The 19,804-nt window shown below is 40.0% G+C and overlaps 2 protein-coding genes across 11 annotated transcripts in view; both read right to left on the reverse strand.

Annotated features, from left to right (window-relative positions):
• The window catches only part of LOC134528383 (RNA-binding protein fusilli), a 326,528-nt gene that overhangs the window by 72,794 nt on the left and 233,930 nt on the right, over nucleotides 1-19,804 (reverse strand). For all 10 annotated transcript variants that reach the window (XM_063361967.1, XM_063361964.1, XM_063361968.1 and 7 more), the window contains one exon: nucleotides 1,594-1,683. In XM_063361967.1, the coding sequence (XP_063218037.1) occupies nucleotides 1,594-1,683 (90 nt within the window). The remainder of the gene's footprint in view (nucleotides 1-1,593; nucleotides 1,684-19,804) is intronic.
• Nucleotides 1,676-18,342, reverse strand: LOC134528386 (uncharacterized). The gene is made up of 2 exons (XM_063361971.1): nucleotides 6,700-18,342; nucleotides 1,676-1,749 (listed from the first exon to the last, which is right to left on the reverse strand). Exon 1 carries the CDS (start codon nucleotides 15,376-15,378, stop codon nucleotides 14,311-14,313), a length of 1,068 nt encoding a protein of 355 aa, XP_063218041.1. The 5' UTR covers nucleotides 15,379-18,342; the 3' UTR covers nucleotides 1,676-1,749; nucleotides 6,700-14,310.

Consider the following 19,804-nt stretch of genomic DNA (forward strand, 5'->3'; position numbering starts at 1 on the left):
TGAGCCGAGCGTGCAAGAAACGGCCAACCACCGTGCGAGAAAATCTTCTATAATATCAAACAGGTTAAGGCAGACTTTTTAACTAATTGTTCGTGATTATATTTAAACAAATTATTTAAATTAAATTTGCCAAAACTGTAAATAATATTTGAAAATTAAAAAGTATGCAATTTTTCATCAATGTTTTCTTATGACGTTATTAGGTACGTAAAATTATCGTCCGTAAACCGACTTTACAGACAACCCCTTTTTTTTTCACGAGTTAACCAGTTTTCGGATGTTTTAGATATTCCAAGATTATGCTTGTAATTTTACGTTGAAGTGATCTTTTTACATGTAAGTTTACAAGGATAACCAATAAATTTATTAAGAGCCCTGGATAATTTGTAACCAGCGTTCCTCGTACATTTATCGCTATACGCGCTAGCACGTCAACTAGCTTGATCACGTTGGCAAGAGAAAATGTAAGTTGGAAAAACTAATATTCATAAAAAGAAAAGCTAAACATATTCAGAAAAACATTACATAAAAAATAAACTCGTGAAGCTCTATAAATATATATTTTGCTACAAAAAAATAATAGTAACTAAGCAACTGTCACTAGCCCGGGGAGCGAGGTGCATAAAAGTGCCTCAAAAAGCCCAGTTGAAGATTCCTTTCCCACGTCTCACCCCTTTTCAGGTTAAGTCCTTCCTGTCGACACTTCCACTACTAAACCACATGGTAGGGCCTATGTCTCATATTTGATCCAATTAACATGACATCGGCAAAAAAATTAAAATAATTAACACTGTCTTGAACCTAAAGAAACACAAAGTAGAGGAGTAGGGGAGTAGACAGAAACAGAAAAACGCAATTTAGGGTTCGATAGTTTAAAATAACATTTTATCTATCTTAATCGAGACATATTACAATTGTTTACCTGATTGCCTAACTAAAATTTACCGTGAGTGTCTACAACAAATATTTCCATCAGGGGTATTAATTTTACAATCATCACTACCAACTACAAATATTATGAACAGTCACTCTCTAGTGACCAAAAATGTATTAATGTGACCGCTCTGCCTAAAATAGGACAAAAACGGTTCAATAATAAACGATACAAAATCGATGCGAGCTAAAAACTTTCGAATGAAAGATGGCGTACTGTTACACTCATACAGAGTATTTTATGTTAATTGTTTTGATTAATGAGCATCAAAATTGTAATTATGTTTATTGTATAAAATTAGTACTGTGATATGTAGAAACAAATTTTGCTCTTTATACATGATATATATTTGGTTAATAAAAAAGAAAAACGGTTGTTTTACATGAAATGGAGAGAAGGATAAACAGAAGAAAATAAAAAGTGTGTGTTCATTTGAAATTGTGATGATTATTTTATAAATTTTGTGTTCCAGACTATATCAATAAGGACCTTTATTACTCACTCAATGGTCTGAAAGTAAATGGTCTTGTGCTCGTTACGTAAGTAGCTAAGCCGGCGCAGAAATCGTTTAATATTCATATCAAACGAATGTAGTAAATTTAAACAGTTACTGCTGGATCCAGTACAATGGAGAAGCTGCAGCGTGGCGCAGTACTCACCGTCCGCTACGAGCCTGAGGGTGATGCTGACCATGTCGGAGACCTCGCGCACGTAGAACTCGCTGGTCTCCTGGGGGACCATGTCCAGATCTGGCTCCGTCGTCAAGGACCACACACACACACACGTTCTGCCACTCGAGGTACCAGAGTGCATCCCTTCGGCACTTGCACAGCAGTAGGGGAGCCCGGGGCTAGTTGGCACACTTTTTAATAAAACATTTATATAATTTTTTCAATGTTGTTAATGTGAAATTTTTTTATGGCAGTTCAAGTATCTACATTTCAGCAATATATTTGAGCCACAACAATCGCAGTTTGAAAGTCATAAAATGGTTTATTTAATAATGAACTGTCCCACTGCTTGTGTGCCAACTTGCCCCTGGAACGGGGTAAGATGGCACACACGTAGGGGCATGTTGGCACACATTACAAAATTGAGCATATATGTGTATATATGTGCCTATATGTATAGGCTACATATATCTACATATATACAGGGATATATAGAATAATTTTACAACTAATTACTTTTTTGCATGTATCTTTATTTTATTTCATTACTAAATTTTATCGATTGCCTTCAAGTTTTTTTAACAGATATCACAAATTTATGGAAATACAATCATAGATAATATTACGAATGTGTTGCTTATTTAAGCTAAATATATAACATACATTAGCGCGCATATATATAAGTATACATATATATATATATATATATATATATATATATATATATATATCCAATTTCCGTATTTTTTAATGCTAATAATACAAAATCTTAAAATCTTAGCAATTTTACCTACAGTATTTTTCTCTGTATAGCCTATCATACAGTAAAATGTTAATAGAATGCCAATTCTGATCATGAAAATATTTATACTAAATTTTAACTGGTTGATCCAACATGAGCCAAAGTCTTCTAACATTTCTTACAGTTGTGGCACAAAAATTGCACGCTATTATCCGAACAATCTTCGTGGGCCCACATTTTGCAACCGACGCACTGCACCCACTGTTCACCGGGCCGGCTTTTGGAATATGGTCCTAAACAAAGAAGACATAATGTATCCTCCCTACTGGCTCTGCTGTTTGCTGTGTTGACACATATGTTTTTCTTTTTCTTGCATAACATTTTCACCTTAGACTTGCGTGGATTCTGAACTGTATCTTTCGAACTTCCAAACAAGTTTTTCTTAGCTCCTTTCTTCTTATCAATATCTGATTTCTTTTTAGCTAATTCATTTCTTATTGGAGTATCTGTCAACACTTCACTCTTCCTTTTCCTATTATTTACCCGGTTATTTTTCCTTGGACCAGCTTTGGGAAATGGTCTCACCATTTCTGGGCTTATGTTGCACGTAGAATCAACTACAATTTCCTTATCTTGTGATGCGATTTCGTGTAAGCCCCTGCTCGTTACGTCCATTGACGTTTCCTGATCAGCTTCTTCCTCAGTTAGTTGTACAATCAGCATATTTGAAGGGCCTGCTTCCATGATTACAGGTTCATTTGGTCTACATTGAACAGTGTTGTCTGAATTAGGCAATTCTCCACTGTCAACATCATTTTCGTCAGGTGCTGGGCGGTCTGTTACGTAACAACCAAGATAATCTGTATCCTTAAAGACATCAGGGTTGAAAGGTGATACCCCACTTACTCTGAAACCAGATAAAATATTTCTCGGCGTAACCGCACTAGAAAAAGCAGCATTTACAACTTCAGGTATGTCATAAATAGTCATTGTTTTCCCAGGATGGTTCACCAGCCAAGAATCACAGGCACTGTTCACAAATTTCTTTAAAGGGCCAAATACACTCCGGTCTAATGGTTGCAGTTTATGGCTGCAGTGTGGAGGGAAAGAAAGGACAGTGACCCCCTTATCTTTAAGGTAGTCCAATGCTTCAATTGAAAGATGTGAGTCGTGATTGTCAAGTAGCAACAGACATGGGTTTTCTTTGGAACACTTAACATTTGTTACGAAGTGATGTGCAAATTTGACGAAATTTGCTTCCTTCATCCAGCCGGTAGCATTTGCATCTCCAGAACTACCTATAGGCGCTCCTTTCAGAAAATATTCACGAAAATTGACGCGAGGGAAAACAAAATATGGTGGCACATGATTTCCTGTCGCAGATACTGCAACAGCTACAGTAACTAGAGTTCCTCTTTCGGCAGAAGTAATTTTACCTACTTGCTTAAAACCTTTCCGTGCAACTACTCTGTCTGGTCTTTGCACTGTAGTGATACCAGTCTCGTCCATGTTCCACACATCTCCAGGCCCAATTTTCAATCTATTCATAACGTCTTTCAAATTGTCGAAAAATGCTTTCACATTAGTGCGATTGAAACACGTAGCCCTTGAAAGACTGGTCGCTTCAGGTGTTCTTATAGAAAGTGTAGGATGCCGTTTTAAAAATGCAGAAAACCAATCCGCACCTGCCATTTCACAGTCAGCCCAAGAAGAAGGAAACCTTACCTTAAGTCTCACTGCATATTCAAATGCGAATTTCCTGACTTCCTTTGGTGACAATCCATAATAAATATCAGCTGCTTTCTTCAAATAATCAGCAAACTCATTCTCTTGTTCGTTTGTAAAAACCTGAAAAAAACAACCACAAGCCATTAAGCATCTTTAAATTCCTAATTGATATATTTATTCAGGTCGACAACATAACATTTTTTTTAAAAAGCCCTTACCTGTCTCAGTTTCTTGTAGCCAATTGTAAGAGGTGGGGTATCTTGTGGAGCAATAAGTTTTTCTTCAGTTACTTTGCTACAATATCGAGCCAAAGAGCGAAATGGAATTCCAAAATCCTTTGCTACGCTTCTGATGGACTTCCCTTCGAGTTTAACTTTCTTTACTGCTGTTAAAACAACGTCTTGGGAAGTCTGGCATCTATTACTTGTTCTTTTGTAGGTGCGCATGTTGAAGCCTAAAATAAAAAATGATATCCAATTAATAAAACTATAATATTTTGTTGTCTTTCCTACTTGTAATAATGTATGTAATGGTTTGAATTTCAAAAAAATATGCTATTTCATTCCAGTGCTAGCTTATACCTTTTACTCATAACAATGCGTTTCGTTTTGGAAGATCTAGAATCGCGAGAAAGTGTCCGGGGCATGTTGGCACATGTGCCAACATGCCCCGCCATCTATGTGCCAACTAGCCCCACAGCAACTTTTAAAACTTACTTGAGTGAACGAAAGAATTGGAATATATTTACATTATTTTAGTAATTGCTTCTTAAAACTAGCACGTTATAATGTTATACACAAATATTGTTTTAAAAATATATAATTTATTATAAAAGTTATATCCAAGTCTTTGTAAGACAAAATTTTTACTCACCAAACGTAGAAGTAAAGAAAATGGTCTCCTGTTTGTAATAGTGAAGACTCGCGGCGGAAAACAACAGGATCTAGGGACCTGGTCTGTGTGATCCTACATACAAGAGCGTTATGCTATCTGTCGGTAATTATTCGAACTATTAGCACTGTGCCAACTTACCCCTGTAGCCAACTAGCCCCGGTCTCCCCTAACCACCCTACACTGTCACTGTGCTTTCGCTGATTATTTCAGCAGTGTTATAAAGACAGACAAATTTTGGTAACGATTGCACCAAGATGGTAGAAAATTTAATGCAGCAGAATTTTAATGACGATATGGTGGAATTTCTTAAGTACATTTCAAATATGGCGACATTTCCAAGATGGCGACATTTCCAAGATGGCGACATTTCCAAGATGGCGACATTTACAAGATGGCGACATTTACAAGATGGCAACATTTACAAGACGGCATCGTTTAAAATACTACCTAGGTACCTACTTCTAGCCAGATTCACAACACAGCCCTTATAGATGTTTGGAGGAAAATTTTTGTGGAAAAATATAACCAAGCATTTTTCATGTTACCGACTTAGATTCACGCAATTTACGATAGGCTAGTGTGCGTTATACAATAATGTATTCTATACAAATTGGTAGGTAGCGTTTTAACCACAATATTTTTGTTCCTATCAGTCGGTAATAAAGCGTAACATTGGTCCCACCCAACTCTCGAATGTTAAGTGAGCCTTCGAGTGATAAAGAAAAACAAAATGTTTTATTTGGTTCTCTTTGCATCAAAACTTTCATAATATTTATTTGTGTGTTTCTGCCAAATAATTAGTCGCTGGAATATTTTCCTGTCTTTCAAAACATTTTCTGGTAAATTACTGGAAAATGTTTCCAAATATTTTTTTTTAAGTGAAACTTCTAATGCGACTTCCAACAAGGTTGCGTTTAACGTTTAACGCTACCATGGAGGGGGTATGAAAGCACTGTTAAGCTAAACGTTCAAAGCTCCTGGGGAGGGGGAATAGAAAGAGAGAGAGCGAGAGTGAATGCGTGGCACTCGAACGCATGCGCGAGCGTTAGCAACGAGTAGCGTCCAATATTCCAACGCAAGAGGGAGAGAGAAAGAAAGATACACAAAGGTAGAAAGTAGGAGAGAGAAAGTGAGTGAGTCGGTAGATCCCAAGTACATGCGCGTGGTATTCTTGCTATGCATTGTAAGCAATGTTAATAAAGTTTGTCTTAAAGAAACAGTATGATTTCACTAAAAATCAATTTCTACCCCTTCCTATTTTCATTTCCACATTACGAAGTTTCACTTCTTCCGCGCGGAGGGACTCCACGCACTATTTTTTTTTCTTCAGAAAACTAACATCTCTGCACAGACATACTAAATGCTCGTCGAAGCCAGCCGTATGTTAAACTGGATTTGTACGAGATAAAAAAAAAATCTACTACAATAAGTTTTTAAAGGGATCATTTCTTATGCAGTCCGTATTTTATACAGTAGGGCCTAAGCTAACTGATCAAAGTCGAAAACTAAAGAATATATATAGACACGATTTATTTTATAACGCTAGTCGCAAAGCCTTCTAAAATTCACGACTATTGGATGGAAAACTATAAGCTTCCTATGTTACGAAATGTTATTAATGAGAACATTATCGTGCCGCAGGGCGATGTAACTCAGGCCTGGCCAGAAACCCAGTGGCGTATCTCCCAAAGCCGTCAGACACATAGGTCCGGGATATTAGCTTCATCTACCATGCCTCACGGCCGATGGACCAGAAGGTAGAGGCGACAGTTCGACAGTCAGTGGCGATGGGCGATATCGACTTGTGCTGTTGACTGCAACCCCATGGCAGAAACAGACCGAAGGAACTTCTTGCAATAAACGTAGACTATCTAAATAGCAATAGTGGTCGTACCAATCGCGGGTTATCGCAACTCTCCGTGATGATGGCGCAACTGGCGAGTCGATATCTGCTGCTCATGCCGCGTTGCGGCATGCGAGACATGCTGGCGGGCACAGACCACGGCGATAGGGCATGCTTGGAGGCCAGTATCTGCGGATTGAACTCCTTAATGACGCACGTGCAGAATGTGGGAAGGATGAGCGTTGTACTTGGGACATCAACTTTCCAAAAAACAAGTCCCTTCCCGTAACGGCTAACTTTAAGTTTCTCCCAGCGTGCATTAACAAATCGAGAGCGGAAATCTACACACCTACCATCGCGTTTCGTAATATAGCTTCCCATTTTCATTTTCTGTTTCTGATTTATAGATACGAGAATGGGTAAGAAAGTGCGAGACTGGAATTAATTTATGTTGTAAACTTTCACATTTCATGCAGATCATTTGGCTCATGACAACTTATTCTTATGTTAGTATGACTAATTCCTAGAAAGGTCTCTTTTTGCTTAGAACACACAGTGCAGCATGTAACAAATATTCTTGTGCTCTAGTGGTTCACACGGAACAGTATTACTAGATATTCTGGTGAACACTGCCCGGTCGGACGGTTCACACACAGTGCCAGGGCATGCTCCGTGTTTAGCCTGCCAGCAGAGACCTCAGGTGTCACCACGCGGTGTCTGTGGTCACCGCGCTCAACCTCACACGAGGCAGGCCGGCCAGCAGGGGGGGGGGGGGGGGTCCAGGGAGGGCCCCCACCTCCCACAGAGAGGTCCCCTCCCCCCTACACTCTGCCGTAATCCGATTAGGAGCGCCGCCTCTCTCCCCGCTTCAAGAGGGTTCCAGAGCCCCTGTGCCACTAGAACGCTATTGTTCCCGGAGCTTCGAGTGATGACGCGACACTTCGGAGAGCTTCGAGACCTTTCCAGATGTTAGAATGACAAGAGGCTGATGGCAACACAGGCAAGTCCTCGGGAGCGTCCTGCGAGGACAGGACAGTGGGCCCCTTGGTGAGCGCTGGCGGACGGCGAGGGCGGACTTCGTGAACGAGAAGTGAGTAGTGCGAGGCGGTGTGCTGGGACAGAGGCACGCGGTAAGAGACCAGCAGTAGATAGAGCCACCGTCGAGCCGAGCTCCAGTGGGGGAGAGTGAATTGTGGACATAATGTGGACAGACAGTTAAATTGTCACAAATTAATGAATAGTGTAAATATTAGGTAATGCACACAACTGCATTTATTAAATTTCTATATCCATTCCAGACCTATATTTACCAAAAATTATCCAATAATGGTAAAAATGCACATAATTTTCCATAATTGGTATTACATGCGTGGAATTTTACTGCTTGAAAATAACGTTTAGCAAATATCTAGAGAGAAATTTTCTCACACAACAACAAATGCCAGAGAGCTATTTAAAGGAATTATTTCTATTTTTAATAGTTACTAATAATGGAAACAAAAATAACTAATACTGAGATTAAAACAGACTTTAGAGGCCTATCTAGTTTTTGTGTGTATGTGTGTTAGAGAGGCGGGATGGTAAGAGCGATGCTCGCTGGTTCTTCTAGCGAGGTGTCGCCTCTAAGTATAAGGCTGTTGACTATCACGCAATCTTTATGGCTACACTTGGATATATTGAGTTATTATATCACTTCTGAATACCGTGCGTGTGTCCAGGTAGGCGGGACCCTCAAAGCAGTGAGGATTCATCAGAAATAATTCCATCAACCGAAGCCCAGCCGCAAGGCTTGGACTCCGGGTACTGTCGACGCCCCAGGGCTGGTAACTGTTGCCGTCGCTACGCGCGGGACTTTCTTCGCGTGCGGCTGCTTGATTGCGCTGGTTCTCCGAGTACCCCCATTTACTCTCACGGATCCGTTCCGTTAATAACTCTCCCATCACACATCCCCCCTCCCCCTTCAACCGTCTCTAAAGACGAGACAAACACATTCATTAATTCATTGTGAGTGCTGATAGGCTAAAACTCAAACGTTTTACGAAACGCGCTTAGAATAACTTGTACTGTTCTTTATAAAACGGTCCTTAAAAACCTAGTTATTTAAAAATATCAAGGCAGGTCCTGCGGTGATTAAAGGCCATATATATATATATATATATATATATATATATATATATATATATACATACATACATATATACACGCACGTGTGTGAAAATAAGTTTATTTATCAATAACTGTTACGTTATTGAAGATTTTAATCCTGTAATATTGTCGTATGATGTATCACGTGAATATCTAAACCCAGGGACGTCGGAACAGGGGGGGGGGCAGCAGGGGCGAGTCGCCCCCGTGCTGTTATGCATGGGGGGGGGGGGCGAGAGTAGCATTTCGCCCCCCTCCTTTTCCCTGAATAAATGTTTGGTCCTAGTAGTATTTTTCTCAACCAGTAGTTACAAACGTTGCATTGGTAATCACATTGATTAGAAAATCAAATTTATGATTGTCAATATACTGTAAAATGATTGCTAATTCCTAGATAGTATTTTATTTAAATTGTACTACATCTACTGTCAGAGTAGTATTTAATACATACTACGTCATCAAATTCTTGGAATGGTATATTTAATATTTTGGTTCGGAAACTCTTTAAATAGCACAATTTTGCATCTAAAATTCCAAAATTTTCCGGGGGAGGGCCATCCCCCGCTCTAGGACTGAGGTAAGTGATACATCTTTTCGCTCCCCCAATCATGAAAACGTTCCGACGTTCCTGTCTACACCTGTGATGATGTGACGTGTCCGCCCTCAGACTCTGGCTTCGGGGTTCTTCACTTGTGGACACCTCCCTCTCGGGGCAGGACTGGCTGGTGTGTAGTCCTCGCGCGGAAGGTAACGGGGAACCGACGCAGACTCGTCCTGCCGTGAGCACCCTGGTGCACGGGGTCACAGCTCGGACCCGAGCATCGAAGCAGGGTGGCCACACAACTATATAACATTTCCTTAACGCTCCGTCACCAAAATTACAAATTTCCCTGACTTTTACAGGTCTGGCAATTTTCTTAAAGAAATGAAAATACAGCCTCCACAGCTTAACTAGTTCAAACACAACCTATGTCAGTTTATAGTGTATGACTATACAATAAAATAAAACACCATCCGAAAAAAAAATTCAGTCTGAGTGATGGCAGACTGGAATATATTTTCCTCTCAAATTATTATCACCGGGGAATTTCCGTGACTTCACCAGGATTCAAAGTAAATTCCTCGAATTTCCCTGACCAATTTTCAACTTCCCGGACTTTGCCCCGATTTTCACCCCGACTTAACCAGAAAGCGGATGGCCTGCAAAGTACGATCGTCGCAATCATCTGTGCGATCATATTTGCCAGTGCCAACGGGCGTGACGTTCACAGAGCCCATCAGTCAACACGCCTGCACACCGGTACACGGCCAGGACGTGTGGCATTCCCAGTCACTCCAGCGGATAAATTACAATAAACCGTCAGCCGACAACAAAGGCGTTTGGCGGGGACTGTCCGCAATGCGTTTGACCGAAGAACCGCTTTTACTGCTCAGGCCGGTTGCTTTTCGCTTGCGGATAAAAAAAAAGACGTAAAACCATCTTGAAATATTACTCTCATCCCTATCGCGAATATATATATATATATATATATATATATATATATAATATGTATATGTATATATATAAGTATGATTTTACTTGATAACACTCATTTGTATAATTGCACACTAAGGGCTCCAGTGGTCTACGTCAAACTTTTTGCAGCCTTAAATGTGCTACTTTTTCAACTCTGAAACGTTTAAACAATTCTTTTCAATGACACAATTCAATTTGCATAATTTTTGAATCACACTAATACGTTGGGAAACTCCTCATACTATTTTTGCAGAGGTATTAAGCAATTTGGTATCCTATCTAATCATTAATACTAAATTGATTTATGCAGAATTTTTTAAACATTAAGTAAGGTTTTATTATGTACAAAATAATTAAGGGGGGAAAAATGTCATTATTTCATTCCTGGATTAAAATAATGTTTAAAGGTATGTGGAGTTATTTCAATACATACTAGATGCAATGCATTTAATGCATTCTCGTACTTTTAAAAAGTCAAAATGCATTTACAAATAAATGTCACACTTGTTCGACTCGGTTACGAAAGAAGAGAATAATTGAACATTATTTATGCAGGCCAACACGGTGATCAGCGGAAGAGGTTTCAGGATACATTTCCCACTTTATATTGCCCTTGAAAAAAAAAGTTGGAAGTATAAAAGTTGCGAGTTTGAAGCCACAGTTCAAAGCTTTTGAATTACTTAATTTATTTTTCCTAGTTTCATCTTCTGGTGGAGAAATGCTCATTTTATATATGAGACTTATGTCAGTGGCACCGTCAGCCTCAGAATGCAGCGCCTTATCTTTGTAACCTGAATGTAATGGCTGTTCACTGCGGAACTGTGCTTTTTATGGGCGGAAAAGCAAGATATTTACTATTAAATATATAGGTTACCTTTGTTACAAAAGTCATAATTTTTTTTTTTAATAATAAAAGACGCGATTGAGTTACAAACATCCTGACATTTACACCTTCACATGATAGCAGGAGTGTTGTTAACCCAGTAATATCCCAAATCGCACTTACCGCTCCAACAGTTACAGAGCTAAAGCATTTATTCCAACTATAATGGCTATTCCATATGCGTAACCCATCAGTACAAGCTCACGTCAACTCAAAATCTGTACAGTTGAAAAAACACAAGCAATTAAGTCAGGAAAACAAGTTAATTATGAAGAGCAGATCACGTGTAGCGTATATCTAGCGGCAAAACTTGCTGCAAAACACTCATTTCCGTTTACAAAGTGGAACATCCATCGAAACTGTCCTAGGTAAAAACAACGGCATAAAATGCAACAAACTTTGCGATTGAAGCCGAACTAATGTATGTAGATGTCAATATAATTTTTTTTACTATATCGTCGGTGTCACTTTATAATACCTACCCCATATATATATATATATATATATATACACACACACACACACACACACACACATATACATATACAGGATAATTATAAAGTCCGTGAAACATTTCCAAAAATCGGTACAGTGAAATGGCTAAGAATTATATAACAAATTATATACCACGTGAAAGAAAAACTCTCAAAGTTTTTTTCCCACTAATTATAAATGGTCTACGTGTCCACCTTGCGTCACACGACACGCATCTAATCTATAGTCTAATTCTGCATATACCCGACCCAGAATATCAGGAGTGATGGTAAGAGCAGCTACTACGATGCGGTGTCTCAATTCGTCAAGGTTCTGTGGTAGAAGTGGAACATTAACACTATCCTGCATATATCCCCACAAGAAACAATCGCAAGGTGTCAAATCCGGTGATAGCGGTGGCCACGGGAGTAGCACTTGGTCAGCGGCCGCCCCACGGCCCATCCAGCGATGTGGCAACGTCTCATTCAGATAATCTCGTACCACATTGTGGTAATGAGGTGGAGCACCATCTTGTTGGAAGATGAAGTCCCTGCTATCAGCTTCAAGTTGTGGCATAAGCCACAATTGCAGCATGTCGAGGTAGGTGATACCAGTGACAGTTCTCTCAGCGAAGAAGAAGGGGCCATAAACTGTCTTGTTTGACATGGCACAGAACACGTTAACTTTTGGCGAATCTCGGACGTGTTCGAGAGTTGCATGTGGATTCTCTGTCCCCCACTTCGTCACTGAAGATTAATTTGCTTGCAAAGTCATCGTCTTCAAGACAGTTCTGCATGGCAATGCAGAAATGCAGTCGGAGCCTTTTTGACATTTTGGCTGATGGCTTGCAGAAGCTGCAATTTGTACGGCTTCACTCTTAATCGCTTACGAAGAATTTTCCACACAGTTGGCTGAGGGAAATTCAATTCTGCACCAGCCCGATAAGTTGACTTCTTGGGACTCCGCACCATCACGTCCCGTACACAATCCACTGTCTGTTGTGACACGCCTGGCCGACCCGACCGTTTTGCGTTGCACAAACAGCCGTCTTCCTCGAATTTCTTGTACCACTTCATTATGCTATTGTAAACTGGTGGTGTTTTGTTAAACTTGCCACGGAAACCTCTTTGGACACTCACTACCGATTCGCTACGGGCGTATTCAAGCACACAAAAGGTTTTCTCTGCCTGGTTCGCAGCCATTTTCAGCAACTATATGCACTAGCGCCCCTGTCGGTTGTTTTTTAAAATAGCTTTTTGGCGCTACATTAAAAAAAACTTTGAGAGTTGTTGTTTCACGCGGTATATAATTTGTTACGTTATTCTTTTCCATTTCGCTGTACCGATTTTATGAAATGTTTCACGGACTTTATAATTAACCTGTATATGTATATATACATAGCCTATATATGCATACACACACATACATACATATACGTAGAGTCCAAGCGCGATAGAAGTGAAACTTCTTGCTTATTAGGGATATAGATAAACTATTAGTATTTTTTAATCGAACAAGAAATAATAATTGAGAATAATACGGACACGGGTATGATCGGAAATAAAAAAAAAATGCCTTTTTCCGCGTCCTGTACTCTCGCATCGGTTCACTAGCACGTGTTTGGGCCTCTTTTGGCCGTTTATTCCCACATTGACTTTGATAACACCTCGTACCGCCTTCGACTTTTTTTTATTAATTTTAGGCATGATGTTAAATCACGATCTCCAGCTGAATAAAATGAATCAACAAAAAACCACTTGAATCGAACATAAATTACACTTATAAGTCTTATCTCAACGGTCTATACGTCCTTTCGACTTTCAAATCACAATGTTCACATAGCATAAATTAATTACACTTAAAAAGCCTAAGTCTATAAGTCTTTTTTACATTTTCAATCACACTATTTACATAAAAAAGAATGATATTTATAAAGTTAATTGCACTAATTAACTATTTTCCACACGAATAAATAAATTGTAGATAGTTTAAATAAAATATATTTGGTAGGTAGCTTTTAATAGTTCGCCGTTGCGAAAACTGAGTGGACAAACACAAGCAGCGTTACGAGAATTCTTTAGCATAACTGCTGCGTCATTTCTACCTCTTCCCTGCCATATCCCCTTCTGGCCGTTACTACTAGCATACAGCATGCTCCGCGGTGTACCTTTCCCTTCACCTCTTTCTCCATCTTCCCATTCGACCGCTAGACCATGCGTTGGAGTGGCGTCGTCACTGACGCACTCTTTGCTCTACCGGTTCCCCCTCATGCGATCGGAATTATCGTAACGCTAGAAAAATGTAGCCCTCAGAAAATAAGTTTCACTTCAAAATGTATATAAAATATAGACAGGGTTAAAATATCAGACGTCCAAAACATAGTGGGTTACCCATCACTTATGTAGTAACCGACTCGGTGTTTGTTTATTCCGAAGCCTATGAAAATATAGACTGGCCCATAAAATTGCGTACAAAAATGATCAAAAATTATGCGTCAAAGTTGTGTAAAGGAAACGCGCACACGGCAAATGTACCAAAGAGTCGTGTTCAGTAAATCCGCACACGGCATGTACCAAAGAGCCGAGTACAGGAAATGCGGACACGGCATGTACCAAAGCGTCGTTTACAGTAAATGCGGACACGGCATGTACCAAAGCGTCGTTTACAGTAAATGCGGACACGGCATGTACCAAAGAGCCGAGTACAGGAAATGCGGACACGGCATGTACCAAAGAGTCGTTTACAGTAAATGCGGACACGGCATGTACCAAAGCGTCGTTTACAGTAAATGCGGACACGGCATGTACCAAAGAGCCGAGTACAGGAAATGCGGACACGGCATGTACCAAAGCGTCGTTTACAGTAAATGCGGACACGGCATGTACCAAAGCGTCGTTTACAGTAAATGCGGACACGGCATGTACCAAAGAGCCGAGTACAGGAAATGCGGACACGGCATGTACCAAAGAGTCGTTTACAGGAAATGCGGACACGGCATGTACCAAAGAGTCGTTTACAGTAAATGCGGACACGGCATGTACCAAAGAGTCGTTTACAGTAAATGCGGACACGGCATGTACCAAAGAGTCGTGTTCAGTAAATGCGGACACGGCATGTACCACAGAGTCGTGTTCAGTAAATGCGGACACGGCATGTACCACAGAGTCGTGTTCAGTAAATGCGGACACGGCATGTACCACAGAGTCGTGTTCAGTAAATGCGGACACGGCATGTACCAAAGAGTCGTGTTCAGTAAATGCTGACACGGCATGTACCAAAGAGTCGTGTACAATAAATGCGGACACGGCATGTACCAAAGAGTCGTGTTCAGTAAATGCGGACACGGCATGTACCAAAGAGCCGAATACAGGAAATGCGCACACAGCATATACCAGTGGCGCCGTTACAATGTCCTCGGAGGTCTGTCCGCGGAGCAAACAAGTCGACAGCAGATATTTGCAGACTCGATAAAGACGACGTGCGTCAGGCGGTCCAAAGGGTGCTATTGCGGCAGCTTGTTTGGTCACCACGCAGCTCTGGAGATGCATGATACAGTGCACTTCCCATAAGCTGTTCCCGTATCACCGATAGGTACCAGACTACTACTGTCATAGCATCGGCGACAGGCGAGGGTTAACTATCAAGCTATTTGGTTTCAAGCATTTGAACTACGTACAAGATTTTCGCGACATTACACAACCACCCAGTTACCAATTTGAAATTAATTTTAATGGACAATACATATAATCTATATCGCTAAAATTAATTGTAATGATCATAACTACTATTCATACCATCTATCATAAGACAAAATATTTAATTTTGTGTTACGAATAGAAAATAATCTATTATTACTAATTGAGATAATTATCAAAGGCAACGCTAAGATCAAAATCTTAAATAATAATAATACTTTAGACCTCGTTGCTGCATTTTTCACAGGTATCGATTGGGCTAGGACGACTTCATCAGCGAATTCAAGTCAGCTGTAAGTAAAGTCTCTTTTCAAGCAATTTAAACATTTATGTCATAAAAATGTGACTCGAAGTCACAAAAGAACCAATGAATGTAAACCATATATATTTTTTTTTTTGGCTCTGATACAAGTAGTTCAAATGTGTATATTTTCTTGAGCCAAACCCTAACTTAATACTGATGAACGCTTGAAATTTCGAGTGAAGAAGGTAACTAACCACAAAGTAGAATTTCTCAAAATAAGACAATGTATTTTTGAAATTTTTATTTAGTTTTCTGATCAGTACTATTTATTTACGTTAAGCATTAATACATAAAATGTTTTATAATCTATAACAGTTTTGGTGGCCGTCTGTTCCTAAACATCGCTCGACGTGCAGTAGCACAGATGCACCAAGAGTGACATTTGCTGGTGCACTGTACGTCTCGTCGCCTCTACGCGCAAGGCAGCGGACTGGCGACCCAACCAACCAGGCCTGGGGTAGCAAGAAAGTGAAGCCAAGAAAGGTTGTTTGTTTGCGCCATATTGAAGACACCTTTTGTGCTTTGTTTTTTGAGCATGAGAGAGCACTTGAGTTAATCTTATGGCCGTGTGATTGAAAGAGCAATTTTCACATCGCTGCCTGCTCCCGCCAGAACACGGCACATCCGCCCCACGACACTCATGCCCGGGTCTACACACGAGCGCGCGGGCCAGTTCCCACGCGCCAGAGGAAACTGGTCACGAGCAGAGCGAGCACACACCACCGCGACTGCCACGCGCATGACGCCTGCACGACGGACCCGCGATAGCGCAAGTCAAAGCTGATAACGCCGTCAAAAAAATAATAATACTGCCTTTCTCGACACAAAACTGACGATGTGGACGACAAACAAGCCATCGTCGAGAACCACGCTTAACAACAATGGCTGCGCGTTTTCACACTCGTGTGTCGCAGTTACAAACAAGAACCACAGTTTTCTTTTTTTTTTGCCATGTTTGAGTCCGTCTTTTATAGGGATCTCGCGATTCAGTTGGCTGCTGAATACTAGTAGGTTGTAACAGCGTTAAGAGTCAGTGATGAGCGTATTTATATTATTTAATCAACTGAACTGTTATGGCTAACTCCCCAAATAGGTTGAATCGAAAAAAATATTCATAATCGTGATTAAAATTCACAATTTTTTTTTTTAAAAAAAGTTGTCGAGTTTTATACAAATATAATAATTATATGAGCAGGCCTGCAGCTTCAGACTTCATTGCATGTAGCACTTTGTGTGTTCTATACACGTCATTTAATGGATTATAATTCAGTATATTAACGTACGTACATACATACATACATACATACATACATACATACATACATACATACATACATACATACATACATACATACATACATACATACATACATGTAATGAGTCTGAATCCGACCTAGAAACTTCAGCTGCAGGTTCATCACAACAAAATAAATTGAAAACATACGAATAATGGTATAAAAGTGCTTTCCAAGGCTTGTATACATCTTTGAAGTTGGTGCCGAACAATAATTTTGTTGTAATTAATTGAGACGGTATTTAAGATGGAGGAGCACTGGGAATCTGGATTGTGTTTATTTGAACGAGGATGAAGTTCTACAACCATCGCAAATTTTGTAACTAGCAAAATTATTTCATTAAAATAATTAGGAGTTAATTTTTTTTTTTTTTTTTTTTTTCCCCCACATTTTGTGGCATGGCACTGTCCCAATTATTTCAAAGAAATAATTTTTTCTACCGCGACAAATTCTGCGGTGGTTGTAGATATTAATTCAAATGAACATAATCCAGACGCCCACTGCTATACCTTAAATACTTCATTATTTACAATAAAAATGTTATTCAGCACCAACTTCAAAGACATGTATGCACCCAGCCTTGGGAAATGCTGAAGACCATTAGTCGTATACTCGTTTTAAACTTATTTTGTCGTGATAAACCTGCTGCTGAAGTTCGTCCGTCGAATTCAGACTGACTCTGTAGATGTACAATACTTTCTAAAACCAGTTGAATTTTTACAATTTTTTTTTTTTAAATTGTCGAATAATTATCAGTAAATCAAAGCAAGCATTACATACCAGCGAAAATCTTTACCTTTATTAGGATCAGTGATATAGCGTTAATAAAATTATAAGGATAAAAATATGTTTTTTTAAAAAAAAAAATCTATATAAAAACCACACGAACCCCAGTACGCCAATTTAAGAATACTGGCAGAGAGAGATATTAGGAACAGAAACACTAATATCACACGACATGTACGGTTACATAAATAACATTATAAGGCCTAGAAGCATTTTAAGGCCCAGATGTGAATTCCCTACTTAGGTACTATGTACCTTTAAGCCATGAGAAGTGGTACATAATAAAATTATGTTGGAAAAAAAATTAAATAGTGGCAGGTTTGAAGGAGTGACTATTCCAGTAACGGATAAAAATTGCGTGCTATCAGTGCACGCTGACTGCAAAAACTAAGCGTGCAGAACAAGCATGCACAAGAGGTAGACGGTCGTGAGTGCCCATACTTGCCAGGTTGGAGGGAGACGCGAGGAACAAATGAGCGTCAGCAGGTGGCGGTTTTCTTCCGGGCGGCCAGATGCGGCGTGGAGGCTAGGCTACCTCCGGCTGCAGCAACCGTCGACCCGCTGACTGGACTACTCGGCCGCGACTCACAAAGGGCGTGCAGCGGGCTGGGAGAGGGGAGGGCGCGCGACACGTGAGCGCGGCGCAAGTCACGGCTGCAAGGAGTCGCGGACTGCCTGCGCGCGCGTCTCGAGGGAGGGCAGAACTCGAGCAGAGATCTAGTTCCCGTCTCGGCCGCAAGGGGCAGCGGCGGCCGGACAGCGCGCGCGTACCGCAACTCCGGCGTCCGTACCAGGAACCGTTCACACAAAACACAATATTGATCACGTGACCCGCTATCGTCTCCGGTATCTGTGACGGATATTCGTAATCTGACGCGCAGACTACTTCGGAAGAAACAGACTTTTGTTCCAAATACCCCGTAATTTTCTATTTATCCCCTGAATGCACACTCAAATGGGTTTCAGATTAAAACAACTATGACAATAACAAGTTTGTGCCATTGTGTGTGTAAAGTATCGAAATGTACTGGCAACTAACAAAAAAAAGTCTCATCCACAAAAAAAATTAAGAACTTTCATAGCATACGCGACAAATCGTACAAGCTAAAAATACGTCCTAAAAATCGAAGAAAAAATTGTAAATGAGTGGTTTACTGTTGGAAGATGCACAGAGGCGGATCCAGGATTTTGGTTTTTGGGCGGGGCTTGACCCAGCTGAGGCTAGGCTTTATCAAGGCAAACACTAAAACAATAGTGGCTCAAGATGCTTTTGGAGGGGGCTTGAGCCCCTTAGCCCCCCCCCCCCCCCCCTCTATGGTTTCGCTACTGATAGATGCATGTTGAATAATAAAATAAGTGTTTCATGGTCGTTAGAAAATAAACTATGCAGCAACCATTGCCACGGGGACGATCCTGTACAGTCAGTGTCATTTGAGGTCGCCACGTTACAATTACATAATTAGAGAAGCGCAGAACTCAATGGCGTGTTCTCAGTTTTTCTTTCATTAATTACCTAGCGGTGGTGCCCCTGAGTTTAAACGCAATCTGCGTCCAAGTGCACTTAGCTTCGTATTTACCCACACCGCTGTGGAAAAAAATGGGTGCGTGTACTTATGTACGCGCGTTAGACGTTGTACTTACTTGGCGTAATAAAATCTAACTTTAATTTTAAATGTAAATAGTTAATAGACATAAAATAATAAAAAGATTGGAGTCATATTATAAATATGGCTGCTAAAGTATAAATTCAATCAAATTAAAAATTTTAAACTACTCAGTATTCAATATAAATACAAACACGTGTATAAAATTATATATTTTAGTAAAATAGAGAACATTTTTATATTAATGAAAATGGCTAAAAAAAATGCTGAATATTTATTCTAATTTATTA

The sequence above is a fragment of the Bacillus rossius genome, chromosome 1 (assembly GCF_032445375.1).
Source record: "Bacillus rossius redtenbacheri isolate Brsri chromosome 1, Brsri_v3, whole genome shotgun sequence".
NCBI classification, from domain to species: domain Eukaryota; kingdom Metazoa; phylum Arthropoda; class Insecta; order Phasmatodea; family Bacillidae; genus Bacillus; species Bacillus rossius.